The sequence below is a fragment of the Ruditapes philippinarum genome, unplaced genomic scaffold (assembly GCF_026571515.1).
Source record: "Ruditapes philippinarum isolate M1 unplaced genomic scaffold, ASM2657151v2 ctg898_1_1_1_1, whole genome shotgun sequence".
Taxonomy (NCBI): Eukaryota; Metazoa; Mollusca; class Bivalvia; order Venerida; family Veneridae; genus Ruditapes; species Ruditapes philippinarum.
The window spans coordinates 59,349-86,739 of record NW_026865396.1 but is presented as its reverse complement, the minus strand read 5'-3'; the positions used below and the strand labels follow the sequence as shown (position 1 = coordinate 86,739).

The following is a 27,391-nucleotide window of genomic DNA, read 5'->3' as shown; positions in this document are numbered from 1 at the left end:
CTAGAATGCTTAGTATGCATGTATGTGTGCATATTTTTTCTACAAATTTGTATTTATTGTAGGAATTATATATACCAGCTGTGATCAGTAAAAAATAACTTCAAAATACAAAAATCTAGAAAGAAAACCAAACATGTTCCATTTCCTCTTTTGTCATTTTACATCTATACAAGAAGATAGTCATATCTAGTAATGTATGAGTTACTTCCCCTGTGCATGCGTGAGTGATCAGATTGAATTTGGTGAAATAAAGCGTAAATAAAGTAAACCTATAGGACACATTGATTGAAATGTATAAGCTGCTGAAGGAATACGTTCCATTTAAGAGATTTAATTTAATCATAGGATATTCGACTGAAGTTCTTGAGATATGTATCGATTGTAAAAATCAGGTAAGGATTTCTTCAAGATTTTAATTGTTAATCAATTTACTTCATGGAATGGAACAGTATGTGGTTATGTAAACTGATTTTTTTTATTTGCTAGCTCAGATATTATACAAAAAAAGTTCAATAATGCTTTTTTTTTTTTGCAATAGTGTTGTATTGTCAGCAAAATATTTGATAGCGAATTCAATTTATATATATGTAAATGCTGTCTAAATATTGTGGTATGTATAAAAAGTCTATAGAGGGAGATTTTTTTTTTAAATGTGCACTAAAACTGAGTTCATTAATTTTTAAAGTAAAAAAAAAGTTATGCTTGTATCAAAAGCATTTTAAATCTCATAACTTTTAATACAGTTTTCAGTTTCATTAAAGCTAAAGTTTATGATTATAAACTTTGATATTTCATCTTTTCCAATCAAATTTCATTTCATTTTCCAACAATTTATTTGACTCATGTTTTTGTAGACATAAATAAATACAAGAGGATTAATAAGGGTTTGAAAATTCACAATATTAAAACAGTATAAAGCAGTCTTACTTTGTTATGGTATGGGAATTAAAGCTGAAGAAAAAAAAATTGTGGAAGTTTTAGGTCGAATGAGATAACAACCTATATATTTTTAAACCATTATGACTTACCTATGGAATTTCTGATCACTATCAATTTTCTTGCACCTTGCTCTTTTATAAATATGTAGAACTAAAAATGAAAATACTGCCAGCATGAAGTCACTGACCAGCCAACATAATGCAAGCTGTCCGGAGTTCAAACCCTTAAGTTACCATGCTGGAACCGAGTTCAAACCCTTAAGTTACCATGCTGGAACCGAGTTCAAACCCTTACGTTACCATGCTGGAACTGGAAGTGATAAGACTATTGCCACCAGTACAGAGCTAGGCCAGCCTGCACATACATCATAACATGTAGTCTGACCAGGCTCTATACTATTGGTATACTAACTTTGAATTTTTATCTTGATATATTATCCAAAGTTGGTAATCGACTGAACCAAAATAATGCAAGCTGGACAAGTCCATTTAGAAATAAGTCAGGTTAAGGTTAAACTTATGATACAGAAACTACATGTATATTATTGGCTACTGAAAATAAGTTAAAATTCTCGTAATTATAAGAAACAGTTTGTTGTTACAAATTCAAAGTTGGAAGTGACGAGTTTTATGCAAAAATCTGTAGGGAAGGAAGTTTAAATCATTGCTGTATTATCTACTGGAGAAATGTGCAATCAAAGGAGATATACATACATGTATAATAGCGCAACAAAGCGCTTTTTTTTTCATTGATTTGTTTTTATGGTTAATTTTTTATGGTTAAATAAAATGCAAGTTAAAAGATAATGATTTTAAGTCAGTGATTTTCAAATTTGTACAGATTTTGAGAAATATGTTTTTTTTTTTTTTAAATTTTTTTTCATAGCACGTTCAGAACTATTTCAGTAAAAAGTATTTTTTTTTATCAAGATTTTGTTAGAATGACATTGTGGTTAATGTTGGGGTATATACATTTAGTTAGTGAGAAATTGTTGAACCGCACCTAAGTAAAAGACTTTATCTTGACGTTTAGACCTCCGGGGGTCACTTAATTTTATTGTTTAAATAAAAAGATAACTATCTTAGAGGGACTGTCATAAACTTTGTGGTAATTGATTCTTTCAAAGGTTCATTCTTCCTATTGTGAAGGGAGTCACACTTTCGTTAACTTTGTTAACACCTGTAATTTGATTAGTCGTTTTAATGTTTAAAAGTTTAAAGTTTCACTATAATCTTTATTTCTGCAGTATTATGATGATACCAAATATTATGTATGTTGTAACTGGAACTTTAAAGGCATTTATATTTTAAAGTCCATTCTGTATAATAAGCAGTAGTAAAAATTTTATTGCACCAATTAATATATAAAGTATAAAAGTACTTGATCTACCGGTAATAAACTGTTTAAAAAAGCACCTGTTCCTGGTGTATAATCAAAATAGGCATAAAGATCAGATTTTTCATTATAGCTTTAATTAAATTTAAAATCTTATTTCATTCAAATATGTAAATTAGGCGTAGAGTTCCAAATATTGAAGTCAAATTATATGAATATTATTGATGAATGCGCATTATGTAAAAATAAGCTGTATATTATTGAAATAATTTCATTAAATCAAATATACCTATATGAGCCGTGTCACGACAAAATCAACATAGTGGGTTTGCGACCAGCATGGATCCAGACCAGCCTGCGCATCCACGCAGTCTGATCAGGATCCATGCTGTTCGCTTACAAACCCTATTACAAGTAGAGAAACTGATAGCGAACAGCATGGATCCTGATCAGACTGCGCGGATGTGCAGGCTGGTCTGGATCCATGCTGGTCGCAAACCCATTGTGTTGGTTTTGTCGTGACGCGGCTCAATTATATCTATATGAAGGTTATTATGACATGCAGAATTTAAGTTTGTTTAAAATAAGATTACTATAATTTTTACGATAAAGAAACGTACATGGAACGTATCCAGATGTTTGCTTTATCAAGGTTAAGATCAATTAATGACCGTCTTTGTTGTACCAGAGATATTTAAGTTTTGACTTAATCGTGTTTAATGAATCGCTGATACTGTCGAAGCACGTCTTTGTTAACGTCTTATCTAACTGATAATCGATATTCTCATGTAGATTAATTTGTGGTTACTCATCTCAATTAAGTCCCATTATAAAATTTGAAATTAGAAAAAAAAATGTGAAAACACTACAGTCATTGTAATTTGTTTGGTTGTTAATAAAAGATCCTTTATTTGACTGACCATCAATCGTTTTAAATTGATTAGAGATGCAAAAAAATATTTTGTATAATATAATATAAGTTTTGTTCATATTCACAAGTAGCTATGGTATGTGAGTATCCAGCTAGCTTATGGAATGTTGGTGGCTCTACTCACCTAAAGTAATGCACGGAAGTGCACCTGAGGTCTTCCTCCACCAGTAAAGCTAGAATGTCATCATATGACCTATACTGTGTAGGTGTGACGTAAAACCCAATCAAACAAACAAACAAAATGTGAGCAAAAAATGTAGAGATTGCTAACAGTAGTAACTTGCTATTTTTACAGTGCTTCTGTAAGTTTCCAGCTTTTATCAGAGTTTACAGGTTTGGTTTACACCGAGTCAAAATCAAATTTGAACTTCACAGGTATCCAGGATTGATTAACAATTTTGACGGACTTGATTCGATTGATTGGAAAATGATTTCTACTAATATACCGGTAGTCCACTTCAAACATATAGAGATCTAACTGTCTATCAGCGCATAGGTATTAATTGCAAACATTATCTATTGAATATTGGTAGTTGAGGTCAATTTTTATGGACCTTTGTCAGGTTTGTAAATAAAATACCATATACGTTAGGGAGAATTGTGTATATAGTTAGGAAATACTTTGCATACTTTGATATCGGTCCTTTTACCTTATTGCTTATTTTCACTTCACTGGTGCAAAAGTTAATAATATAATGACTTTGTATGTTTATATTCCTATCTGTGTTTGTGACGTTGTGATTCAGTTTAATTGTTTTTATTCTGGGATGGATGTATTTTTAAAACCAGGTTGTGATTAATTACTTTATTTTTCAATTTTTTTGTTATAAGATTTATTAAAGAAGTATAGAATATATTTAAGACTGAATGAAGAATTCTTTCGTTAAAGCGTAAGCATAATGACATGTCTATTTTACCATAAACAAAATAGAGAAAAACAAAATTTGAACATAATTATATATAATAATAATTGGGGACTATTATGCAAGTATGAACGGTTTGGTTTTGTTTATCTTATTTATTCAGTATTGTTGGATAGAATTGGTTATAAATTTGTCAAAAAACTATTGATACATGTTAAAATATGTTTCGGCGATTACTTTTTGGCATAATGCACAATTTCTTGCCGTAAAAATTGTTTTTTCTTAACCTGCTGCAACCGAAAATTATCAACTTTTGCTCTCTGATCATAATGCCAGCCTTAAGTCCAACTAATTAGACTTGTCAAAGAGACAAGATAATTTTGGACTGGGGATGTATGAAAAAAACAGTCTCTAAAATGTTCACACCGAATAAATTAGGCCAAATGCCAGGCCAGCCTGCCCGTGACATCAGTGCAGAGTAACCAGGCTCTTTACACTGTCAGTACCTCAATTTAGTATTTTGATATTTGAGTCCTTTAATCTTTGATGGGATAGTTCCATATTCCTTGAAGGGCAAATCCATTACACAAATTACTGGGCATTACACAAATTACTGGGCATTACACAAATTACTGGGCATTACACAAATTATGCAGGTTAGGAAATATAACATAAATATAGGTAGAGCCGGTCTTGCTGAGATGGTTAATCTTATAGTGAGATAAAGGATATTTTAGTCACTGTGTATTCATGACTAGACATAATTAATCTCTCAGTAAAATGAAATAAAATAAGTTTCTTAACTTTTTTATGTACAGTTGTGCACTTTAAATTTATTATATTGATTAACAATGTTTTTCTTCCTTTTCTCTAAGACCCCATGCTTGTTTACTCCTGTTTTACTTAGAGTGGGTTGAATGTTTTAAAACTAAATTCCCCAAAAGTTACGTGTTAATCTTAAGATAATCCTGTTTTAATCCCTTAGATTATGGAGAATTTCAACAATTTATGACATGTAAACTAGGATTAGAGTCTTGTGATTATTTATTTAGTCATTATACAGTTTTATACACATAATCTTTAAGGAACTGTGAGAATAATGAAACTGTGAAAATCACTTTTGACATTTTTGATAACTTCAATGTAAATGTTTTTCTTAGCTGTAGGATAACATTAATGACTTTTGACTTTAATTGTATAATCTTAATGAAGACTTGTACTGTATTAAAGTCTTTGATGTCTGCTTTGAGTATTCTTTTTGCCAACAACATGTAGAAACCTATTTTCAGATTTGCTTCCAACAAAATATATATATAGGCTGTTAATTTTTGTTTTAACATTCTGCAGCCAATGTTATTTTAATATGAAATCTTTAGAAGGACTTTTTCAGCTAAACAATAAGTTCAAGGTGTTGAAAGTGTGATTTTTAATTTTTTTTTTTTAAAAGGTAAGAACTTAACCATTCAGATTTATGTTGTACTAAATCTATTTAAGTTAGTAACATGGAAGACATAATTATGTCATGTGTGGAGTAAATTGTTTGTTACACAATTGATAAAACACTTTAGTAATTATTTTCACAATAATATTTTACATCTATTTTTAGATTCTTTTTTCTTTCTTTAGAAAGCTTTAATAATAGGCTAAGCTTTAACAACTTAATGAAAAGGTAGACCACTAGCTCCAGCCTTTTCGCGCTTTATCATACTTGGTCTATGATTATACTTATATTGAAATACTTTATCAGCCTTAAGCCTGTTGTGGGCAATTAAACCTACCCATGCAAGCAGTGCAGACCAAGATCAGCCGGCACTGGTCCATGTAATTGTTAGCTGCACTCAGGATATATTTTTGACATTTTACCTGAAAATGATAACTGGTTTAGTATACGTGTATATAACAACACTTGTAATTTTCAGACTATCTCCAGTGTGATTAAAAAATTATTTGCTACAATTCAGATGGTCAGATATAGAAATGTCTTTTTTCATATTACAGTTGTACCTGGTATTTGTTAAACTAATTTTCTTATTAGGTATGGCCTCAATACAGAATAATTTTACTATTGTAATGTTAAGTAACTGGCTAATAGGGCAATTATGTTGTACCCCTTTAAAGTTCATTTTGTATATAATAAAACAACTCTTATCTTGCTATTAAATCAAAGTTGAACTCATCAAATTTCACATTTGGACAATAATTTTTAGCATTTAAAGTGTCAATTTTGTTGAGAAACTGTTAAAGGGCAATTAGTTGTTAAAATCCATTCTCAAATATTATCAAAAATGAATATGATATTAAAAATTGACCATTCATTACATAGGTAATGGTTTGTGTAAAATTGGGAAAAAAATAAGTTTTTACTTTGTTAATAAAATATAGATTGACTTTACAATATATTGTCATAACATTGTGATATACATGTATTCATACTTGTAAATCCTGTAATATGAGCGTTATATTCACGATTTGTAAGTTAAAAAATCTGGTCAAATTCTTAATGAATATTTTGAATAAAAGATTCATGAATTTAAGACGTGGGTTTTTTGTGATGTTGACATGTTTACTTGTTTGGTTTAAGAATACATTTTTGTATACAATTATCTATGTTTTTGATGGTATCAATGCGCTATATCAACAATTTAAATTGAGCGTCTTTTATGAAAAACGGGCAACCAGGCTTTGCCATACCATACAACTGTATAGAACAGTTTTTGTAAAAGGTTTTACGTACATGTTATATAGATTAATAAGTTTATACTGATAATAGCTGACGTACTCAGCGTTTTCATTATCAAACATTCATAGATTTTGACGAGGCATGAATCTTCGATGAGTTAAAACGTTGTTTAGTTTTCAAAGACTCAATTAGTTCAATACAAATACAACAGCTTTTGAAATAATTGATGAATTTTGTCGTAAATTGATTTTCAAATTTCATTGTTATTTAATCCGTGTCTTTGTGGATCTTTCAGTTTAGATTAGGATTTATTGAATGTGAACGGAAAATTATAACCACAAAATGCACGAGCCTGATCTGATATTATTCATGTTTATTTATTTGTGATCATATTCACGAAATTAATATGCGCACAATCAATTCATTACAGTGTCTGTTACGTATTGACATCAGCTGTCAATTGAAGAATGCATATAATTATGATTAATAACACTGATGATATTCTCCTTTATATTTTCAGGTGTGAAATTTGACAATTTTACTCTGAAGAGGACGAGGATCTTTGTATAAAAAGAAGAAAAAAGTGTAATATAATCACAGAAATTCATTTGTAATCAGAAAAAAAAAAGATAAAGGAATTTGTGTATAGAGAAAATACAGACTACAATGTAATAAATAATGACACAAAAAAGACTGTAATCTACGATTTTCTCCTTTTTATAGGACAAGTTTATTCATATTTCACACTATTGTGCCTATAGACGGGTTTTTAATATTTTTTGTAGGTATAATACGAACTATATTTAACAGTGTAAGACAAGGATAAGCTGATTAAGGCTATAGACAGTTAAGCAGTGCCCGAGACTGAAGTGTCGGAAATTACATTTACGCCTAGACTCAGTAATGTTTTAAAGAAGTGTGAACGTGCAATAGGTTTTTATGCTGTTCCTGTTAATTTGATAAATAATTTACGACCTGTGAAATTTCGTGGGAACGTGACGACCGTAATGGTGCAAAATTATTTCTTTTGTCAAAATGCATGTTATTAAAGATAGTGGTGTGCTTTATTGAAAACGTACCAACAATTAAGGTGTTTTTTGTATTTATAAATGTACTTCAATATCATGAAGTAAAAAATGAAACGAAATATACGATAACTATGTAAGAACACCAGAATTTTTAAACTGTGATTGCAAACTGTTTATAAAGAAATGGGATAACATTTCAAAACAGTGAATATTAAACAATGTAAAAGTGGAATTATTTTTGGATATATATATATAGTATAGTGATAAAAAAACCACGTACAGACAAATGTTGCGTGAGGAGGAGATAGAAATTGCCATCAAAGTTGTCGTCGTTGGCAACGGTGCCGTCGGAAAATCTAGCATGATTCAGAGATACTGTAAGGGAATTTTTACGAAGGATTATAAAAAGACAATTGGTGTGGACTTTTTAGAAAGACAGCTTGAGTAAGTTTTTATCAGAGAAATTTAATATCTATTTTAGCATTTATTTTCTCTCTTTGCTGGTAAGAATGGTCAAATGTCAGCCACAGTGTGAACATATACCAATGGTATGCATGCAATAACATTTTAGTTATCATAATATAATATTGCCTTGATTTGGAATGGAGGAGGAAACTGATGTAAATATTGTATTTCTTTATCAATTGTAATGGAACATGTATTTCCTGACATGAAGGAAAACTGTCAGTGTTCATAAAATTTGTTTGCTATCAAGAAAAGTACACACTTTCTTGTCTGACATGAACAAGTTTTGAAAAACTTGTGAATTTATACAATTTGTAATGATGTCAAATATGATGTCATACTGTCACATGACATTAAGATATTTACAAGGCTTGGAAGTTTAACATGATTTAGTTTAGTCTCATAGCTGTCTCTGAAGTGACCAGTCTAGAGTCATGTCTACCAAATTGGCCCAAGAAGCTCAGCTTAGCATCCTTGATGATGTTCTGGCCTGAATACTACATTACATTGCATTACATTTAAGTATTGTTGATTCAAGCTTGATTATGAATAAAGTTTATATAGCTCTCAAATCTGCTTCCTGGAACTTAACCCAGTACTGTTGTGTTATGAGGAGACATCATGTGTATGTCCGCAGAAAAGCTTAAACCCTCAATTGCTGGGTTGGGAGGCAGACAAACTAACCACTAAGCCACTTCTTCACTTGACATTATGCTAGTTTAAAAACTATATACTTGTTAGGATTCAAATATTAAACCTTCTTAGTTTTACTTTATACAAAATGTATTATCATATGATATGATTAATGACTTCGAATATGTTTGGTTGATAAAATATAAATAACTAATTTTTGCCGTCAAAAGGCCAAAACATTGTAATTCTGAATCTTATATACCCCCAGAGATAAACCATTGAAACTCATGTCTCTATGTAGTGCCAAGCAGCCGGCTGAACCACTTTAAAATGTATGGAGAGCACTGCATTCAAATTCAAATTTATTTGTTATATATATTTGATTATATTATAATTATAGAGTAAATGGTGAAGATATAAGATTGATGTTATGGGACACTGCTGGTCAGGAAGAATTTGATGCTATTACAAAAGCTTATTATAGAGGTATGTATTAATTCTTTCTTACAAAATATTCAGTTGCCTAGGATACAGACAAAAAATCCCCTTCAAAACAAATCCAAATAAAGCAAAAGTGGATGATGTCAAGATTCATTATTTGCTATTCTTTCTATTGCAGTTGACTCAGCTTACCATTTGTAGCTGTGGGAAGGAAATGACATAATGTTTGTTTCTGTAAAATAAATATTAACCTTGATATTTCCTTGTTTTCAATGGTGTCCTTGATGTTGACTTAAACTTTTAAATCTTTTAATGACTGGAGTAGCTAACCACGAGTGGCAAGTTCAAATCTCTGGTTTATAGTCAATTGTTTGAACATACATGTAGTTTTGTTTTTGGGCACCTGTTTTGTTAATTTAGTTTTAATTAATTATAACCATATTAACTTTATTGTCTATAGATCTGCTTTAATTAAACAAATCCCAGGTGTTCATGATTCAAATTAAACTGAGAAGATAAAAAAATCCAACCAAGATCATCTTTATTTTAAACATTAAAAAGGGTTTTAAGGTATGTGCTTTTTATTTATAAATGAAAGGTGAAATGTTTGAATTATTTATGTATAAGATTTACAATGATAATCTCACTGCAGAGAAAATTTGTATTTGTAAATATACAAATACAATTAGAGATGAAAGTTAAAAAGGCTGAATAAATATATATCAATAAAGGATCTTTGCATTTTCAATTAAATGTTGAACTATTTAGTTCAATACTTTAATGTCATAACTTACCTGTACTTTCAAAATGTTGAGCATATGTAAGTGCAAATCTATTATGATTGTAAATATGTTTGAAAGATTTTAACAAGAAAGTTTTCAATCTTGTTTACTCAAGTTTTGAGACAGAAAAAGATTATAATTTGATTTTCAAGTTCAAACAAAACTTTATTTTCTAAACAGTTTAAACAAAACTTTAATTTGTTAACATTTTGAAGAATATACTTGTACATTCAGATTTTTTTGTTGTTTATAATACCTGTCAATTAAATGCACTTCCTTGATCTTCTTGTAATAGAATATGTTGGATGTAATATAATAGTGTTGTTGTTGTAATTAAACTGATTGACATCTAGTAAGAGAATGACACATCAAAAATCTTCTCCTTTCTAATTCAGTATTGTAAAGTCATTTAAGTTTTTACGCCTTTAAATTCAAAGCTTGTTAGATGGGCTCAGTACATTAGAGTTTTTGGTCTCGGGATGTTGGAGTTTGGCAAGATTGAGACTTAGGTGTGACACATGTTTGCCTGCAAGAATTCGGTTGATGACATGCCTTCAGGCATCAAAAATATTGTCAGAGCCATACATCCTGCAGGACGAGTAGCTTCTAAATCCAATGTGCAGGCAACATTTTTCTACTCGTCCTGCATCAAGTTCTCTTAAATTCTAATAGTTATTACTAGCGACATCTCTGGCCTTGTACCATATTCGTGCTCCACCACTGTTTCAAATGATGTATGTGGAGAAGTTGATAGTTACAAGGAGGAAACGTGTTTTCTGCTGGTATATTTGTAATCTTTAAACCCCTGGGATCTTAAGTGACTAGCCTTTGCCACCAGTATAGAATCGGGCCAGCCAGAACATTAGTGCAGTCTCGTAAGGGTCTATACTATTGACTTACCGACTTCAAATATTTATCCTGGTATCTCCAAAATTGATTTTGGATGGTTCCAAAAATGGAGGGTGGACAAGTCCATTTATAAAAATCAGCAGGTTACCAACTAAAATTCTGATAAAACTTGTGCTTAAAACCAAACTATAAAGAATAATATTTCATACTTCTTTCTCAAAGAGATATTGGTCAGTTAACAAAATTCTACATACATGTATCATGCAATCGAGAGTTAAGAAATTTCTAATTTTGATAGAATTTGATTTTGTTGTTTGACATGACGATAAGAAAATTATACAGGTAAGAATATAAATGACATCTTGGTATGATATTATAGAGTTTAAAGATATCCTAATCTATACATCACCAAAGATTTATTTCTCACATGCGTATTTGTTACGTTTATTGAAGGAAAATGTTTCCTTTTTTGACATTTCTGTTGGTATGCACGAGGCTTTTGTATAAAAAAGTTCTTATTTATCACCCAATGATTTTTATGACTAAGGCATTTTGCTTTTTTTTTTTACACATATTATAACAAAAAAATGAAATTTGTTTATTTTTGGGTGTATATAAGGTATTAATGACAATATTTTGAAGTATGACTTTTAAGTAAATCAAGACAATAAATGAAGTATCAGCCTGTGTTTCTGTACTTGTGTAGACAGATTCGATGAAAACTCCTTTCCCAAAATTGTGTCAAATTTCTCCAATTTCCCAATTTGGCTCTTTGTTGTGACTTGCTTTTTCCCCCCAAATTATGTAATTTCATTACAAAACATTTCTCATATTGGTAGACAGGGGCTGGTTGCAAGAAGTGTTATTAAAATACATCAGTACACAAAGAACATTATAAGATTTTAAACAGTTCTAGTTTGGATGTGATGGCACTAATTTATTCTTGTTGTTTGGTTGCCACACCCGGAGTTAGTTCAGACAAGGGCTTGCTATGTAACAAACTTTGTAACCTTGATCCCCGGCAGGGTGATGCTGGATAAATCATAATAAATACTTTAAGCACCTCAATTTTAGTATTTTGATTTTCCTAAATTAACAATAGATAGTTCAGTCCAACTAAAAGCAAACCAAATCTTTTACCTGCATTTAGCAGCTTTAAATGCTTATGATAACAAAAAACATGTTATGATTCCAATTTTTGTTTCACCCCAACACCAGTCCCCCCTCTCAACCCCCATAAGATAAAAGTAGAGAAAAAAGATAATTGTTCTGAAATCCTACTGTATGCAATTATGGCAACCTGTCAAAAATAAATGTGGTCTGTGGTCTTAAATCACTTGTACATGTGAATCTTGGTTTAATGACCAGTATTGGTCAATTGAAGAGAACATTGTCAAGATTTTATGGTTGTTATATATCCCCTATAACATAAAGTAATCAAGCACTCACTTCAATGGTGACAACTTGATTCATCTATAGTGACTAATTTAAGGTTCATCCTTGAACTGAAGAATGTACTATCTATGGAAATAAACTGACAGTCAGTCTGAATATTTTTTTAAGTTTTAAAAAAAGTTTTTGTTTGCCTTAGTTCAGACTGAACTTAAAATTTGTTTAAAATATTTGAAATATTCAGTGACACTAGTTATATTATACATTGTAGTATATAGCTTTTGTTTATTGTGGGTATTTTTTCGCCTATTTATTCTTTTAAATTTAATATTATCATAACCTAGTGCAACAAAACATTGACAAAACATTACATTGAGACATTGGAACAGCTGTTTAAAAACCTTGTGTCTTCATAACATCAAAGCTTTACATGATCGGCCATTCTTTTAACAATATTTTCAACGTTGAGATAATCTTCAAAACCGTCCTATCACCTGAATTCATTAAGTCTGTATAAAAAGCCTTTTAAAGGGACTTTAAAATTGTAGAATCACTGGGTAACACGGTAATAGATTAAAATTGTCTATATATTCATTGTACTTTTGTCTCCGAGATAGTCAAACTGCGTAGTCGCCATAAAACGGCAAACATACATCTTACAATAGATTGATAATACCTGATGGAAGGTCCCCCATGTTTACCATTTATAACCTTTGTGTACATTACTCAAAGTGAATAAATAAACCTATTAAAAGTATTTCCATCAAGTTCTTACATGAACAAAAGATTTTTTTGCCAGCGTTTGAATGAACTGTTCAATAAAAAGGCTAGCTAATGCCACCGAAATGTTTAAAATGAATTCTAAATGATCAGATTGAAATTATATAGCAATTTGAAACGGAGTTTTTATGAAGTTTTAATAGCGTCTTTTTCACCCTGTTATTAACACTTGAATTTATGCGGACCTTTTGTGGTGTAAATTTTGTCGAATATATTATAATATATAAATTTTGTTAACACCTTTAAAAGTCATTAAACCTGTTTTAAATGAACATTTTGGTGGCAAATTGTCCAGTTAAGTTAAAAAAAAATCTTAACTTCACATTTATAAAAACTTTATTGAAACAGAGCCATGCTTTGAATTTGAATCCTGTAATTTTTTGTAGACAATTTTGAGTCACAGTGATGCTACTTGTTTTTTGTGAAGACAAAATTACATATGAGGCGCGACGCGAGAAAACCGGTCTTAATGACATTTTTTTCGAAATTTGGTTTTTCACTTATTATTGTAGAGAATTTCTTTCTGAATATGACGGTGAAAACTGTTTTAAAATCAAAGGGTTAGTTATTGAGATATACTTATTTAAAGAACGTCATATATTTGATCACTTTGTAAATAAATGACGTCGAAAAATTAAATTGACGTTTAACGTTGTTAATTGGAAAATTTAAAACGGCAATTATATTTGAATCTTAACTTCACTCCATTAGTATGTTTAAGCTGTAAAAAAGTTAGTAATGAAGTTATGTAAACTATAGACTTCCCGCTTATTGCGATTTTTAGCGTTGCTTACCAACGTTATAACAAAACCCATAAGCGAGTCATACATGGCGCAAATAATTGTTTTTTTCCAACCATTACCACACTATATACCTTAAATTTGGACAAAATTATTCATCATCTTTACGGGAAATTTTCAGGCTATATACTGCTTGAAAAACAAATATTGCAGACCACGGTTTAGTATGCACGGGTCGCATAGATTGAAATCAGACAATTTTTTAGGTATATACCCAAAGTAATAAATCAACAACAGTATATAAGTCTACGTTTAACGTTTAATACTTTTAAAAAAAACATAGACAGTTAAATAATAAGTTCTATTTTTCTTTATAACAGAAACAATGACCGTGTTTTAACAACAAACAACAACAGTTCTTGATATTTAAATCAGCATTAAGCTGTTGTAACAGTGCACTGATAATATGATTAACTGTCTTGACTGACGAACGCACGCACACTTCGCGACACTGCTGACATTCCTACGGGTGTAATAACGCTTGGACGGACACATGAACTGAACCGGTATCCGTGTTCTTTCCTCGCCTTCAGGTGTTACTTTGGCCATAACCACACCCGGTGTGTTCGACTGGAACCGGAAGTGCAGGAATTTTCTATCTATAGAAAAATGATAACTGTCCGTAATGAAAAATGCAGCAAACTTATTTCCTAATATGCTTTAATAAATAAATAAAAAAACATTATTCAGAGCAGATTTACAACTCAGAGAGTTAAACGAATGGAAGAGCTTGGACAGTTTTTAGAGCATGACAGTAAACATGGTCACATGACTGATTTTCATAAACTGTAAATGTAAAATAAGACCATCCGTACATATAAACCTAATTAAACCAGAAACAAATGTTACAGAATTTATCTCGCATTAAAGTGTATTAGCTGAAAATATGTTGCGAATTCCGTCTGCATAATATTTTGTTCCGGAATATTTTATGCTGATCATGAAGAATATACATGTGGAGAAGTTCTATGTAACAACAATTTCTATTAATATGTGATTACAGAACCATTTCCTTACGGTTTTTTTTTTTTGCTTTTTTAAAAATTTTATAAAGTATTTTAACAGATAACTCTTTAAGGACCATTTATACAGTATCTACATTTTCTTCAAAATATAAAGTTAATCAAAGAAGAAAATAAAGCTACTTGTAAACGATTAAAGAAAAAATTAACCCTTAAGTTTTCATGTTTAAGATATTTTCTGAGTCTGGAGTTCTGAGTTTCAACATTTACATTTAAATGAGTTAAACATAGGTTACCTTATACCAATAACTGGTTTGAAAAATCCCTCAAGAATGGGTTTCCATTGCCGCCATGACCGCTTGGGGTAACATACCGGCTGTTTGTTGTAGATGACTTCTCTGTAACATCGGCCAGCTGTTGAAGTGTTTCTAAATCATGCCTTTAGATGTGCGAATCCCGCATCAACTTAACACCGCGCGTGTCTTTAAAAGAAAATTTTAATTATTTTGTAATATTGAAAAGCATTAATTACCTGCTGCGATTTGAAGTGCTTTTTAACAATACTACAGTGTTCATATTTAATTTTGTCTTTGAGAAAACAGATAAGAGTGTCAAAATCAGTTCAGATTGCCGAGTAACTAGAAGTAAGTAAAATCTTTAGTAATGAAGATTTCTTGAATCAGTAACTGTTTCTTGCATATGGTACTCGATCTTTTCATTCTGTCCTGTCTTATCGCCCAACATAGAAAATAACCAACGTAACCAGTGTAACGGTTTTTATTTTGTCCTAGAATATAACGTGTACAGACTTGGTAAAATGATAGTAAAATCCCTAAAATGTTATAGCACTGGTATTTATTTGCTTCCAAACCAAACATACTGGTGCAGCAGTACTGGTATTTGAACTGATACTATATGAGTTGACAAGTAGTGGTTGTAATATTTTAGTAGTATATCCCTATTACTGATGTATATCTGATTGTGTAAGATGGTAGTTTTGAGTATATATTAAACCTCTTGTCCCTTATATCATTGTAAATATTTTGCTTCAAACTGAAAAAAATACCAGGATAAACGTAAGCTGTAGAGTCACGTGTGGCAACACTACGTCTAATGCACTCATTATATAGATCACGTTCTAATAAAATTACAACAAAGGATATCCAAAATAAAACATAAATTTGATGTTTTTAAAACAACGGTATTTGTAATCACGGTCATAGAAATCATGATATCCTCCGAATAGAAATCAGTGGCTCACATGCATTCTTTTAAATTCTTTAGTACAAATCTTATTTGATCTTATTAAAATACGCTTGGAAAAAATTCAAGCATGGCTGTAAATGAATTATGAAAAAGAGTATTAATTTAAATTGCAACTGATTAGATTATTCTTAAATTAACCTAAATTTAGATCTGCCTATAAAATATGAGATCGATTGGTAAACCCCTACAATAGACTTTGATTTAATTTTGCCGTGTTGGGCTTTCTTTAGGGATTCTGTATTCATCTATTTTTTTGATTTAATTAAGATCAAAACAACGTAAATTTATTCTATATAAAGGCACCGATGTATGTTGCCGATTAATTTATTCTTCTGTATTTCAAAGCATACTTAAAGTACAGTACTGTAGTGTAAATTGAACGTCAGTGTTAAATTACCAACAGTAAATATTTATCAATTCGATGCTCTGATAAATAAACATGCATGATATATTTTTGTTGTTGTTTTTCATAAATTATACATTATAGATACTTACTTCTAACTCCTCCTCCATCATATAAACTTTCCTCTGAATTCTAACGATAATACACTTAAAAAACAATAACACACGATAAAAAGCATTTCCGTGTTTACATGTGTATACGCAATAAGAGTGACGTCATTTAAATCGCTGTAGTGCACATTTATTGTAGTGTCATTAAGACCGGTTTTCTCGCGTCGTGCGTCATATATATGTGTTTCTTAATGTTTAAGGCTTAGGAATTCATTCATTTATTCTTATATTAAATTTTATTTATTTTCGTATTTTTTGGAGAGAATGTCATGAAATATTTATTAACTGAAGTTGCTAAAGGAACTTAAATGATAAGACTGGGACATTTTGTTTAAGTTAGTAATGGCCAGAGTAATGGCCCCTGGCATAGTCAAATAGATTAAGAAATGTTGATGGGTAGGGTATTATAATTATAATGTTCCTGTTTGTTCCTTTATGTATTTTGAACTGTCACTTCAGTGAAAATAATAACAACACCAAGTCATCACAAGAATAAGTTCTTTGTAGACAGAACATAATTTTACTAATTTATATATCTTAATGGATATTTCAAATTTTTTTATAATCCCTCTCTGTTGAGGATTAGCTGGAAAGAAAATGAGCCGCGTCATGACAAAACCAACATAGTGGGTTTGCGACCAGCATGGATCCAGACCAGCCTGCGCATCCGCTCAGTCTGATCAGGATCCATGCTGTTCGCTATCAGTTTCTCTACTTGCTATAGGGTTTGTAAGCAAACAGCATGGATCCTGACCAGACTGCGCAGATGCATGCTGGTTGCAAACCAATCACTATGTTGATTTTGTCATGACGCGGCTCAAATAATTTTCTTATACTGCAGGAGAATTGTTATTGTTAGATTCAGTTCAGACATAAGAAATCCATAAACAAATTTTGATAAACATCTTTATAGTGATATAGGGAAACAATTTTAAGTTTCCTTTCACATAAAGAAAATTGCTTATATAATGTGTTCCCCTTTAGGCAGAATGAAAGATTATGAAAGGTAAGGTCAGGTTTAACATCTTTTATGTTTGAAAACCTTTTACTTTCATGTGGTGCATTGTTAATGATATTTTATAGACCTTAAAGTGTATCAAAATTACTGATAAATTTGATTAAAAGCTAGAAATTTGAATAATACAGTTAATTAAGTTAGCAAAAGTTTGAGATATTACTATGATAGTAGCAAGGGGCAGAGTCAATTAAGCTAAAGATTTTTTTTATTGTCTCTTAAGCCCTTTATGTAAAGTTTTGTATAAAAAAAATAGTTTAAGAAAAACAGCTTGATAGTTAAACTGTCATTTATATAACAAGGTCAACGACTTAATTCTGTATTATACTAAGTTTCTATTTCCTTCATGTGGCTTCGTCAATAAATGACTTAATTCTGAAAAAAGTTCTGGTACCACAACTATTACGCTCATGTGGTTAGGTTTTTTATACAATGATGGATGGTTTCAGGTTATGAAAAGCGTTACATTAAGATTATTGATTTATTATTTTTATGGTAGGTGAAGGAATAATTTAACGATCATTGATTGATTACTGATTGGATACCAGGAACTCTGCTTGACATGAATGATCATGATAAATGAGTGAAAATTTTAACTTTTAAAAGAGCCCGCCCATTTTCTTGATATGATAGTTATTATCCTTGTTGGTCCTATTTTATTCTTGGTCAGTGAAACCTATAGATCATTGCTTAATTTGTACAAGGTTCAAACCAAAAACAACATCAGGCCGGAAAAAAGTAGTTCCGTTTCAGGCCTCACTAAAATAATCTACCTTCATGTTTAACTGTCAACCCTCAACTTATTGTTTTCCTTTGACTGCTTTTTTAAAATCTTACTTATAGATTTGACATATATTATACAAAATTATTTAAAAAAAAAAATTATATACTAGTGTACTTGTATATAAAATAGATTTCTACCTATATACAAGTCTCTGTTTTGGAGGGCTATAGACCAGAAACATTTCTTCTTTGCTTAATAATGTGCTGGTGTAATAATGCTTATAAGGTAAAAATAGTGTATTTATAACTACTTTGTCAGTAGTTAAAAGTGCCTGACAAAGTACATCTTGTATTCAAAGAGGAAGTGCTGATATGGTGATGCTCTTTTAAAGGTCAAGGACACTTAACAAAGGTCAATACCTTTAAAATTAAAATTAATACATAAAACATGATCTATATGTTTGCTTATATAAATATGGCAATTTAAATCATGTTTTACTATATATGAATGGTTTCCATTTTACAAATGTAATAATAATTACAGCAATTTAATGATTCCTATCTCTGATTTATAGTTAAAAAATGTTTTTTTCATTTCCTAGGTGGATTGCGAAACAAATTTTATTTATGTGTGATTTCGGGAAGATAGCATTATCTCAGTATAATTAAACTGTATTGAAAACACGTTCAATTATTTTATTGAAATACCCAGTTTAGATGAGGAATTTATTCAAATTAATGATATTATTAAGAAATTAAATGAATCCAACATAAATTTGATCCAAGATGAAGACATTAAAGAGGGTTTTTTTTTCAAATCACAATAGAAAATCTTTATGCTTGAAGTAAACTAGGAGTGAAAAGAAATGTCCTAATATATTTTAACTAGCCTGTGGATAAGAAATTGTTTTAAATCACTTTGTTATCTTTGTAAATATTCAAAGTAGTTTTGAAACAAAAGTGAAAATCGTGTTATGGTTTGTGAGTAACGTCTTAATTATGAGGAGTTGTTGGGTAACATGACTTACTACATTGGTTTAAAGTGACCTTCAGCCTTTATTTTCAACTTATATTTTAGTCACTTACGAGTCTGCTTACTGGAACCAACCAGTACTAATAGTACTGGTGTCATATGAAGAGACACTTTTGTGACCCGATTTAGGGCTCAAACCCATGATCTCTGGGTTGAGAGGCAGAAACCATAACCACTAGGCCACTGCTCTCCCAGAGATCGAAAATTCCACTTGTTCCCCATAATTACGAGTAGGATTTAAGAGAACTTTATTCAGGACAAGTAAAAAATGTTGTCTGCACATTGGATTTAGAAGCTTCTCTTCCTGCAGGACCAGTGACACTGAAAATATTTTTCGATGTCTGTCCCCTTATATAAATGTCATTATTGTCCAATGAATAATGATGTCACAAACATGCAGTACTTGAACTCATTATAATATAGATAACAGTAACTGTACAGTTTATGATCAGTTCAGTGTAACTGTATATAAAGCAAGTTTTATTTATAAGTAATTTATTTGTATTATTTCAGGTGCTCAAGCTTGTGTACTTGCATTTTCAACCGTAGACAGAGATTCTTTTGAAGCAATAGAGTCATGGAAAAGAAAGGTAATAGCTAGAGACATATCCAGTATTATCACTGACGCTGTGAAAGCTTACAAACACATTTCCTGTTCATCTGGCATCTTCCACCATTATAAACTTTGTGCTTTTTTATTGCTGACTTTGTATAGCGTGGACTTGCCCACTGATTTGATTGATTTAGAACTACTTTCTATTGTAAATTTAACCAGCTAGTTACGAAATGTCGGGGGTTCTACTCAGGTGGACCCGAGGTAAAGCTAGAAAGTTGCCATATGACTTACACTGTGTTGGTGCGACGCCACACTCATTATAAAAAAAGGAAAAAGAAAAAAGCTTGAAAATTTAAAGGATTTGATAAGCAAAAATTCTAATGTACTCACCAGTGCTGAACTCAAGAGTAAATTCATAATTTTATTCAAATCCTTCGGAATCCATTTTATTTTATAGTAAACACAAAGTATCATATAAACTTTTTAACATGATTAAGAAAACTTGTGTAACACCAAACATATTTACAATAATTTTTGGTTTTGGAAAACCTGTGTCTTATAATAAACGCCACCCCTTTGGAAAATGTTATACCCCCGAGGGCGTTTAATAGGAATTTTATGGTATGTTTTAAATTATGTATCTTCAGGTAGAAGATGAAGTAGGGGAGATAAGTATGGTTATTGTACAGAACAAGATTGATCTCATAGATGATGCTGTAGTTCAACCGTAAGTTATTCCCCCTTTTTTGAAAATTTTCTTCAAGTTATTCCCCCTTTTTTTTTTGAAAAAAAAATAGTATGTTTACTCATTTAAGCATAACAAAATATATTTTGGATAGGATTGTTTTAAACTGTGCATATTAATGACTAAAGATGAAATAACATGAAAATAAATTGAAATTAAATATGGTATTAATTGGAATGCTTGACTTAGAGTTATCTGCTCCTGAAAATGACCTAATCGAGCATGAAACTCTCTTTCAATTATTTTTTTATCAATTTGTTTCAATCATGAATACTTATCATAAGAAATAGCTTCTAGCCAATACTTGTTGAACTAATTCTCTTTCAAAACTTTTCATCGAGTTATCGCCTATTTTAGAATGGATTAAAACTGACATTTTGAGTAAAGTGACATCTTTTTTACCATTTTCCTAAAGATATTACCTTCTGAAATAAAATATTATGATATCAAAAAATCTGACAGATATAAACACCTTTTTTATTACATTTTATCTTTCTGGTGTTATGAAATCCTATAAAAATGTTACACTTATTTTAGTTAAAATGAAAAGTACCGTAACTATCTCCAGAAAGTAATGTGTGAAGTAAACAGGTTATGACAAGAAGCTGATGATTTTATCTAGCAACTTCTTTTTGATGTTTATATATCAAATTTTTATTTTTTTACTTGATCTTAAGCTTTGGAGGTATATATTAGAAATTACGACTGGATGAATCGCAAATTACGACGGGATAAATCGCAACTTTGTTCGCTGATTAAATCACGATAATAACAATATTATTATTTCCGCGTCATTGACTCAATCATTAGTATCCAATGATAATTCCGATTTTTGATTTAAGACGTTAATGTTACGCGTGATGAGTTTATTTCTTTTGTGATTTTACGTTAAATATTTTCAAAATCTAGGCAGTGCGTTTTATGTTCATTTGATTATGATATTTATCTGTGCACTTTCATCATTTTCTGAGTCAACGACTGTTTCAAATTTATATTATAATTTTGTTTGTGTGTGTTTTTTTTTATAAACTTAAACTATTTGTCACAGCTGAATTCATGGGAAAATTTCAAAGTTAATGGCTATTTTCAGTTAACTAAAATTTTACGCTAGTGGTACAGTAAATTTTGCATGTCATTTTTATAAAAGAATTTTAGACAATTTTAAATTGGACATTTTCTGTATCACTTCCCATTTTAGGACATGTACTGTATCACTTCCCATTTTAGGACATGTACTGTATCACTTCCAATTTCAGGACATGTACTGTATCACTTCCCATTTTAGGACATGTACTGTATCACTTCCCATTTAAGGACATGTACTGTATCACTTCCCATTTAAGGACATGTACTGTATCACTTCCCATTTTAGGACATGTACTGTATCACTTCCCATTTTAGGACATTTTCTGTATCACTTCCCATTTCAGGACATGTACTGTATCACTTCCCATTTCAGGACATGTACTGTATCACTTCCCATTTTAGGACATGTACTGTATCACTTCCCATTTTAGGACATGTACTGTATCACTTCCCATTTTAGGACATGTACTGTATCACTTCCCATTGTAGGACATGTACTGTATCACTTCCCATTTCAGGACATGTACTGTATCACTTCCCATTTTAGGACATGTACTGTATCACTTCCAATTGTAGGACATGTACTGTATCACTTCCCATTTCAGTACATGTACTGTATCACTTCCCATTTTAGGACATGTACTGTATCACTTCCCATTGTAGGACATGTACTGTATCACTTCCCATTTTAGGACATGTACTGTATCACTTCCCATTTCAGTACATGTATTGTATCACTTCCCATTTTAGGACATGTACTGTATCACTTCCCATTTTAGGACATATACTGTATCACTTCCCATTTTAGGACATGTACTGTATCACTTCCCATTTTAGGACATGTACTGTATCACTTCCCATTTTAGGACATGTTCTGTATCACTTCCCATTTTAGGACATGTTCTGTATCACTTCCCATTTTAGGACATGTTCTGTATCACTTCCCATTTTAGGACATGTTCTGTATCACTTCCCATTTTAGGACATGTTCTGTATCACTTCCCATTTTAGGACATGTTCTGTATCACTTCCCATTTTAGGACATGTTCTGTATCACTTCCCATTTTAGGACATGTTCTGTATCACTTCCCATTTTAGGACATGTTCTATATGATTTTCTATTTTTTAGGGAGGAAGCGGAAGCACTTGCCAAAAAGTTACGACTGAGATTTTACAGAACGTCAGTAAAAGATAACCTCAATGTTGAGGAAGGTGAGATATTTATACAGTCTTCAATTTCCAGCTTTATAATTTAAAAATACCTATTTAATCATGATAAAGGATGGAAGTTTATTATTTGAACCTTTGTCAAGTCTGCTTCCTGGAAGTCATTATTACTGGTGGAGAAAACTAGTAGTTTTGATCGACCTCTGTAGAGTTCAAACCTATGACCTCTGGGTCAAAAGGCAGACATCTGAACCACTAGCTTACCTCCTTTGTTCACCTTTTGATTTGTATGCTACAAGTTATCACCAAATTTAGAGAAAAAGATCATGTACTAAAAACAGTGGATGCCAAGTTCATTACTACAGCTTTATTTAGCCTTGTGCTTGAGGTAATCTTTTCATTGGTTCTAACATAATTCAGGGCTGACAAAATCTGATTTTGACTTACTTGTCTGTTTTTATCTAAAGCATTTCTTATCTTGTCTGTATAGTAAATTATTGAAAATTTCCACATGTTTGTACTGGCTTTGGGTTACGGACAATCGATTTTGCGGTTCCTGCAAATTGAACACTGCTTAATTAAGGAAGGTATAAATGGGAATGGATCAGATCTATGTTTCAACATTCATTGTCTATTATTTGACTATATGAAGTCTGCTGTATCTAATACTATGGTAGTTCCCATTGCTTCTAACCTTTTACCAGTCATAACTGAATGTTAATTAGCCTTTGTCACCAGTATAGAACTAAACCATGCAGTCTGACCAGGCTCTACACTTCTATACTACTGGTAGCTCAATATAATATGTCCCTTTATTTCAAAATTTTAGTGTTCCGGTACCTGGCTGAGAAATATGTGCACCAGTAGCTCAATATTATGACCCTTTATTTCAAAATTTTAGTGTTCCGGTACCTGGCTGAGAAATATGTGCACCAGTTGAATTGTGAGGAGGAAGAGGAACCAATCAGCTATCATCAGATAGGATCAAGTAAATATTTCCTTCTTTATTTGGTTTTATTTGAAATATTTAGTTATAAACTATAGAATTCCAATTACTTGACTTTTATGTGCTGTAGGTTTTGACGTAGTCTAATAAGTCTTGATGTGGATTGCTTTAATTATATAAGGAACTACATCTAGCTGGCTTATACAGTGACTGTGGTTCTACAAAGGTTTCCTGCTTTAGGTTTGAATATTGCTTTTTACCCCCCCCCCCCCTTCAGTAAATTTTCAATAATACTTTATTAGTATGACTTAAAGTCAGACCTCTTTTATTGTAAATGTTAAGCACATTTATACAATACACAACCGTTTTGAGTTCTTTCTCATAATTTTATGCACCCTTTTACAATCAAACTGAAACTTAAATACATATACTTCCTGTTGATCTAGATTAAAAAAAAAAAAAACCAACAAAATAAGTTTCTCTTTTACTTAAGGAAGTTTTCGAGAGTTTATATATATAGACATATAGACAAAATTAAAACTTAATTAACTTATATGTCTATATGAAAACTACCAAAACATCTTTAATATCATTTACTACTACAATGTATTACGGAAAGAAATCACTAATGTAAACTATATTATATTTCAGATTTCATCAACGCGGAGGTAACTAATCACACAGATTCACTAGACAGAGATCCGTACAGAAATCATAATTATTCATCGCCCAAAATTAAAGTGAAACATGAAAAACATAAAAACGGTAAAAACGGCAAGTTCAAATTAACTCACAATGACGAGGGTACAATACACCTTCAGCCGAGCAAGAGACGGACACACGGGAAAAAATCCCTCGTCATGGGAAAGTGTTCAGTGTTGTAGCATTTATTTGTGAAAAAATTCATGGAAAATCATTGTGTTGTTGCTATGGAAACTCGTACATTGCTAAGGGTACATAAACATTATATGTTAAGTATTCTGTGTGCTGGAATGGAATGTGACTCCATCAACCTCCAATAAAGGCTTCCTGTATAAAACAACCTGTTCTTCTGTTTAATCATTTAATTGATGTATTAATTATCATTAAAGGTGTTAATTTGTAAACTTTAATTAAGAAACCAGTAAAAAGTATCTTACATTACAGCTTATGTTTAGGAAAATGATTTATTAGAATGAAAACTATAGAAGAAACTGGAAATGATTCAACATTCTGTCATATAAGAATACCAACAAATTCTTGTTCACAATCTTGACCTGTTAGTATATCTGTAGGTTAAAAACGTTTGCAATGTGTAAATTATTTGCCAAAATTAGTGTACAAGTTCAGCATTTAGTACATGTATATCATAATAATGTTTACCTGTATAAAGCTAAATGAACCAAATATGAATGATCGCTTTTGTCAATAAAATAATGCCAGGCCAGCATCAAGATTACAATACAAGACTACATGTATACTTTACTATTTCAAATTATCATCTCGATATTCCCTCATTTAAAACAGGCTTTACCAGTTATGGAATCTAGACAAATGAATTTTTGAAGTTCAACAAGTTAAAGAGTTAGATTGATATGCTTTCATGTTAAATTTTCAGCTGCAAAAAAAGAAATAAGCAGTGTTATGAATTAAATGAATTACCATAACTATTTACTTGTCTATAACACAGACCAGCTATAAGACGGAGGTTTAAATTATACATAAGATGACATTGCATTTTTTCTTTTATGCTCATATTTTTGATTTCTATAGACATTTTTGATCAGCTTTAAGACCAGATAATAAGTATACATTTTTAATTAAAGTAAAAATTATTGTATTATAATTAAACAAATGATACCGTCTTCTCTTATAATGAAGACTAATGGCCACATTGGGAAGCAATTTTTGTTATTTGTCAATTTTATTTAAAGTCTTAAATTATGATAAGAATGTCATTGGACATATTGAATGTTATTTTATTGTGCTAGTAAGAAAGAATATCTGTGATTTAAATGTTCTAATATCCATTAACACTGCAATATAACATTATCCACAGTCAGCATGTAAAGTTAGCAACATTTTTCCATATTTATTTGCTGTTTTTGTCTTGTACCATTAAGTTTGTAATAAATGCCCCTCCCCCATTAAAAAAACCCTTCCCCCATCCTCCCTGGAGAATTTGAAAAAAATACTTACAGTCCGATAAAACAATTTTGTTATATGTATATATTTAAAATATAAATACAAAAGATGATATAAAAATCTTTTAACTTTTTCACCTAAGAATAAACTTCAGTGCTTAGAATATGTGTTATATTTGTGTTAACAAGAAATAAATATATTTAAGGTTCAAAATATTTTTTAAACAAGTTTTGATTTTGTTCAGTATTAGCTCTAATTAGAATGTTCCTCCATTAAAAAAAACTGCCTACAGATGGAGGGTGTTTAATACAAACTTTATGGTAATGTGTGTTTGTATGTGACTGTGTTTAACTTTCTTCCAATTTTAATACATTGTACTATATTAATATTCTGTGAAAACAGATTTCGGTTCAACTTACAATTTATAGAAAGCTTTAAAACTGTCTTAAAATCAAAGGTTTTGTGGCCAGTGAATATTTTTGCTTTAATATTAAGGACAACATGTAAAGTATTGCCAAACTGCAATGAAAGCTCATATCAGGTCAACAGATATATCTTAACTTACTGACTTTTCTAAAGAAGTAAATATTTGTTCATTTCTGAGGCATAATGTGCCTTTAACTTTGATTGGACTCTCAATCAATCAATCAATTAGCCAATCAATAATGAGCTACCATTACAGCTTGCCACCAATTGGGAGAGTCCATTTCACAAATTCAACTGGTTAAGCAGTCGGGCATACTTCCTGATCGGGAAACAAGGGGATTTCCCCTCAAGGTTTCCCGATCAGGCAACAAACGTCAAAATCTTTCCCGATCGGGAAGTTTTTTAGGCCTTTTTTATGTAGTTTAAGAAAAATGGCCGGTGCATAACAATTTTCAATCCACTTCAATATGAATATTACATTTTAGTTCAGAAAAGATACATCTAAAATCCTACCGAGTCATTTTCTTTTTAAATGTTTACAATTAAAATAATCTGAAAGTGAACTTAAGTAAAGTTTTTAGATTTTACCAAAAACTAGCCACTTCCCGTTTTGGGAACATTGCTTCCTGATCAGGCATCTAGCAAAATATTCATCATTAAAAGTTTAAGATACATTGCTTCCCAATCTGGAAGTACCTTATATTTGTTGTAGTTCCTGGCCTTGATGATTAGAAATTGCCAAGCCTGGTCAGTTTTTAAAGACATGTGGCACATAATTCAATCACGACGAGTAGAATATATCTGGCGAAACTTATGTTCTTGTTAGGCGTAATAATACCTATCAAAACATTAGCTATACTTGACGGACAGTACAAAAATCATCATTACAATACAAAAGTTTCATACTGTTA

At 30.9% G+C, this 27,391-nt stretch overlaps 1 protein-coding gene across 1 annotated transcript; it reads left to right on the top strand.

Moving 5' to 3' along the window:
* Positions 1-235: 235 nt before the first annotated feature.
* Positions 236-26,443, top strand: LOC132728841 (ras-related protein Rab-23-like). Its single transcript, XM_060714524.1, has 8 exons — positions 236-392; positions 7,269-8,220; positions 9,275-9,360; positions 19,944-20,020; positions 20,634-20,713; positions 22,947-23,029; positions 23,886-23,972; positions 24,582-26,443. The coding sequence occupies exons 2-8, from the start codon at positions 8,063-8,065 to the stop codon at positions 24,812-24,814; spliced, it is 804 nt and encodes a 267-aa protein (XP_060570507.1). The 5' UTR covers positions 236-392; positions 7,269-8,062; the 3' UTR covers positions 24,815-26,443.
* The last annotated feature ends 948 nt before the right edge of the window (positions 26,444-27,391 follow it).

What these genes read in the sequence shown, in the direction of transcription:
- LOC132728841 (XM_060714524.1), top strand. Translation starts at nt 8,063, where the DNA reads ATGTTGCGTGAGGAGGAGATAGAAATTGCCATCAAAGTTGTCGTCGTT. An exon ending in TACAAAAGCTTATTATAGAG is followed by an intron (nt 9,361 to 19,943) that starts GTATGTATTAAT and finishes GTATTATTTCAG; the next exon opens with GTGCTCAAGCTTGTGTACTT. An exon ending in TAGAGTCATGGAAAAGAAAG is followed by an intron (nt 20,021 to 20,633) that starts GTAATAGCTAGA and finishes ATGTATCTTCAG; the next exon opens with GTAGAAGATGAAGTAGGGGA.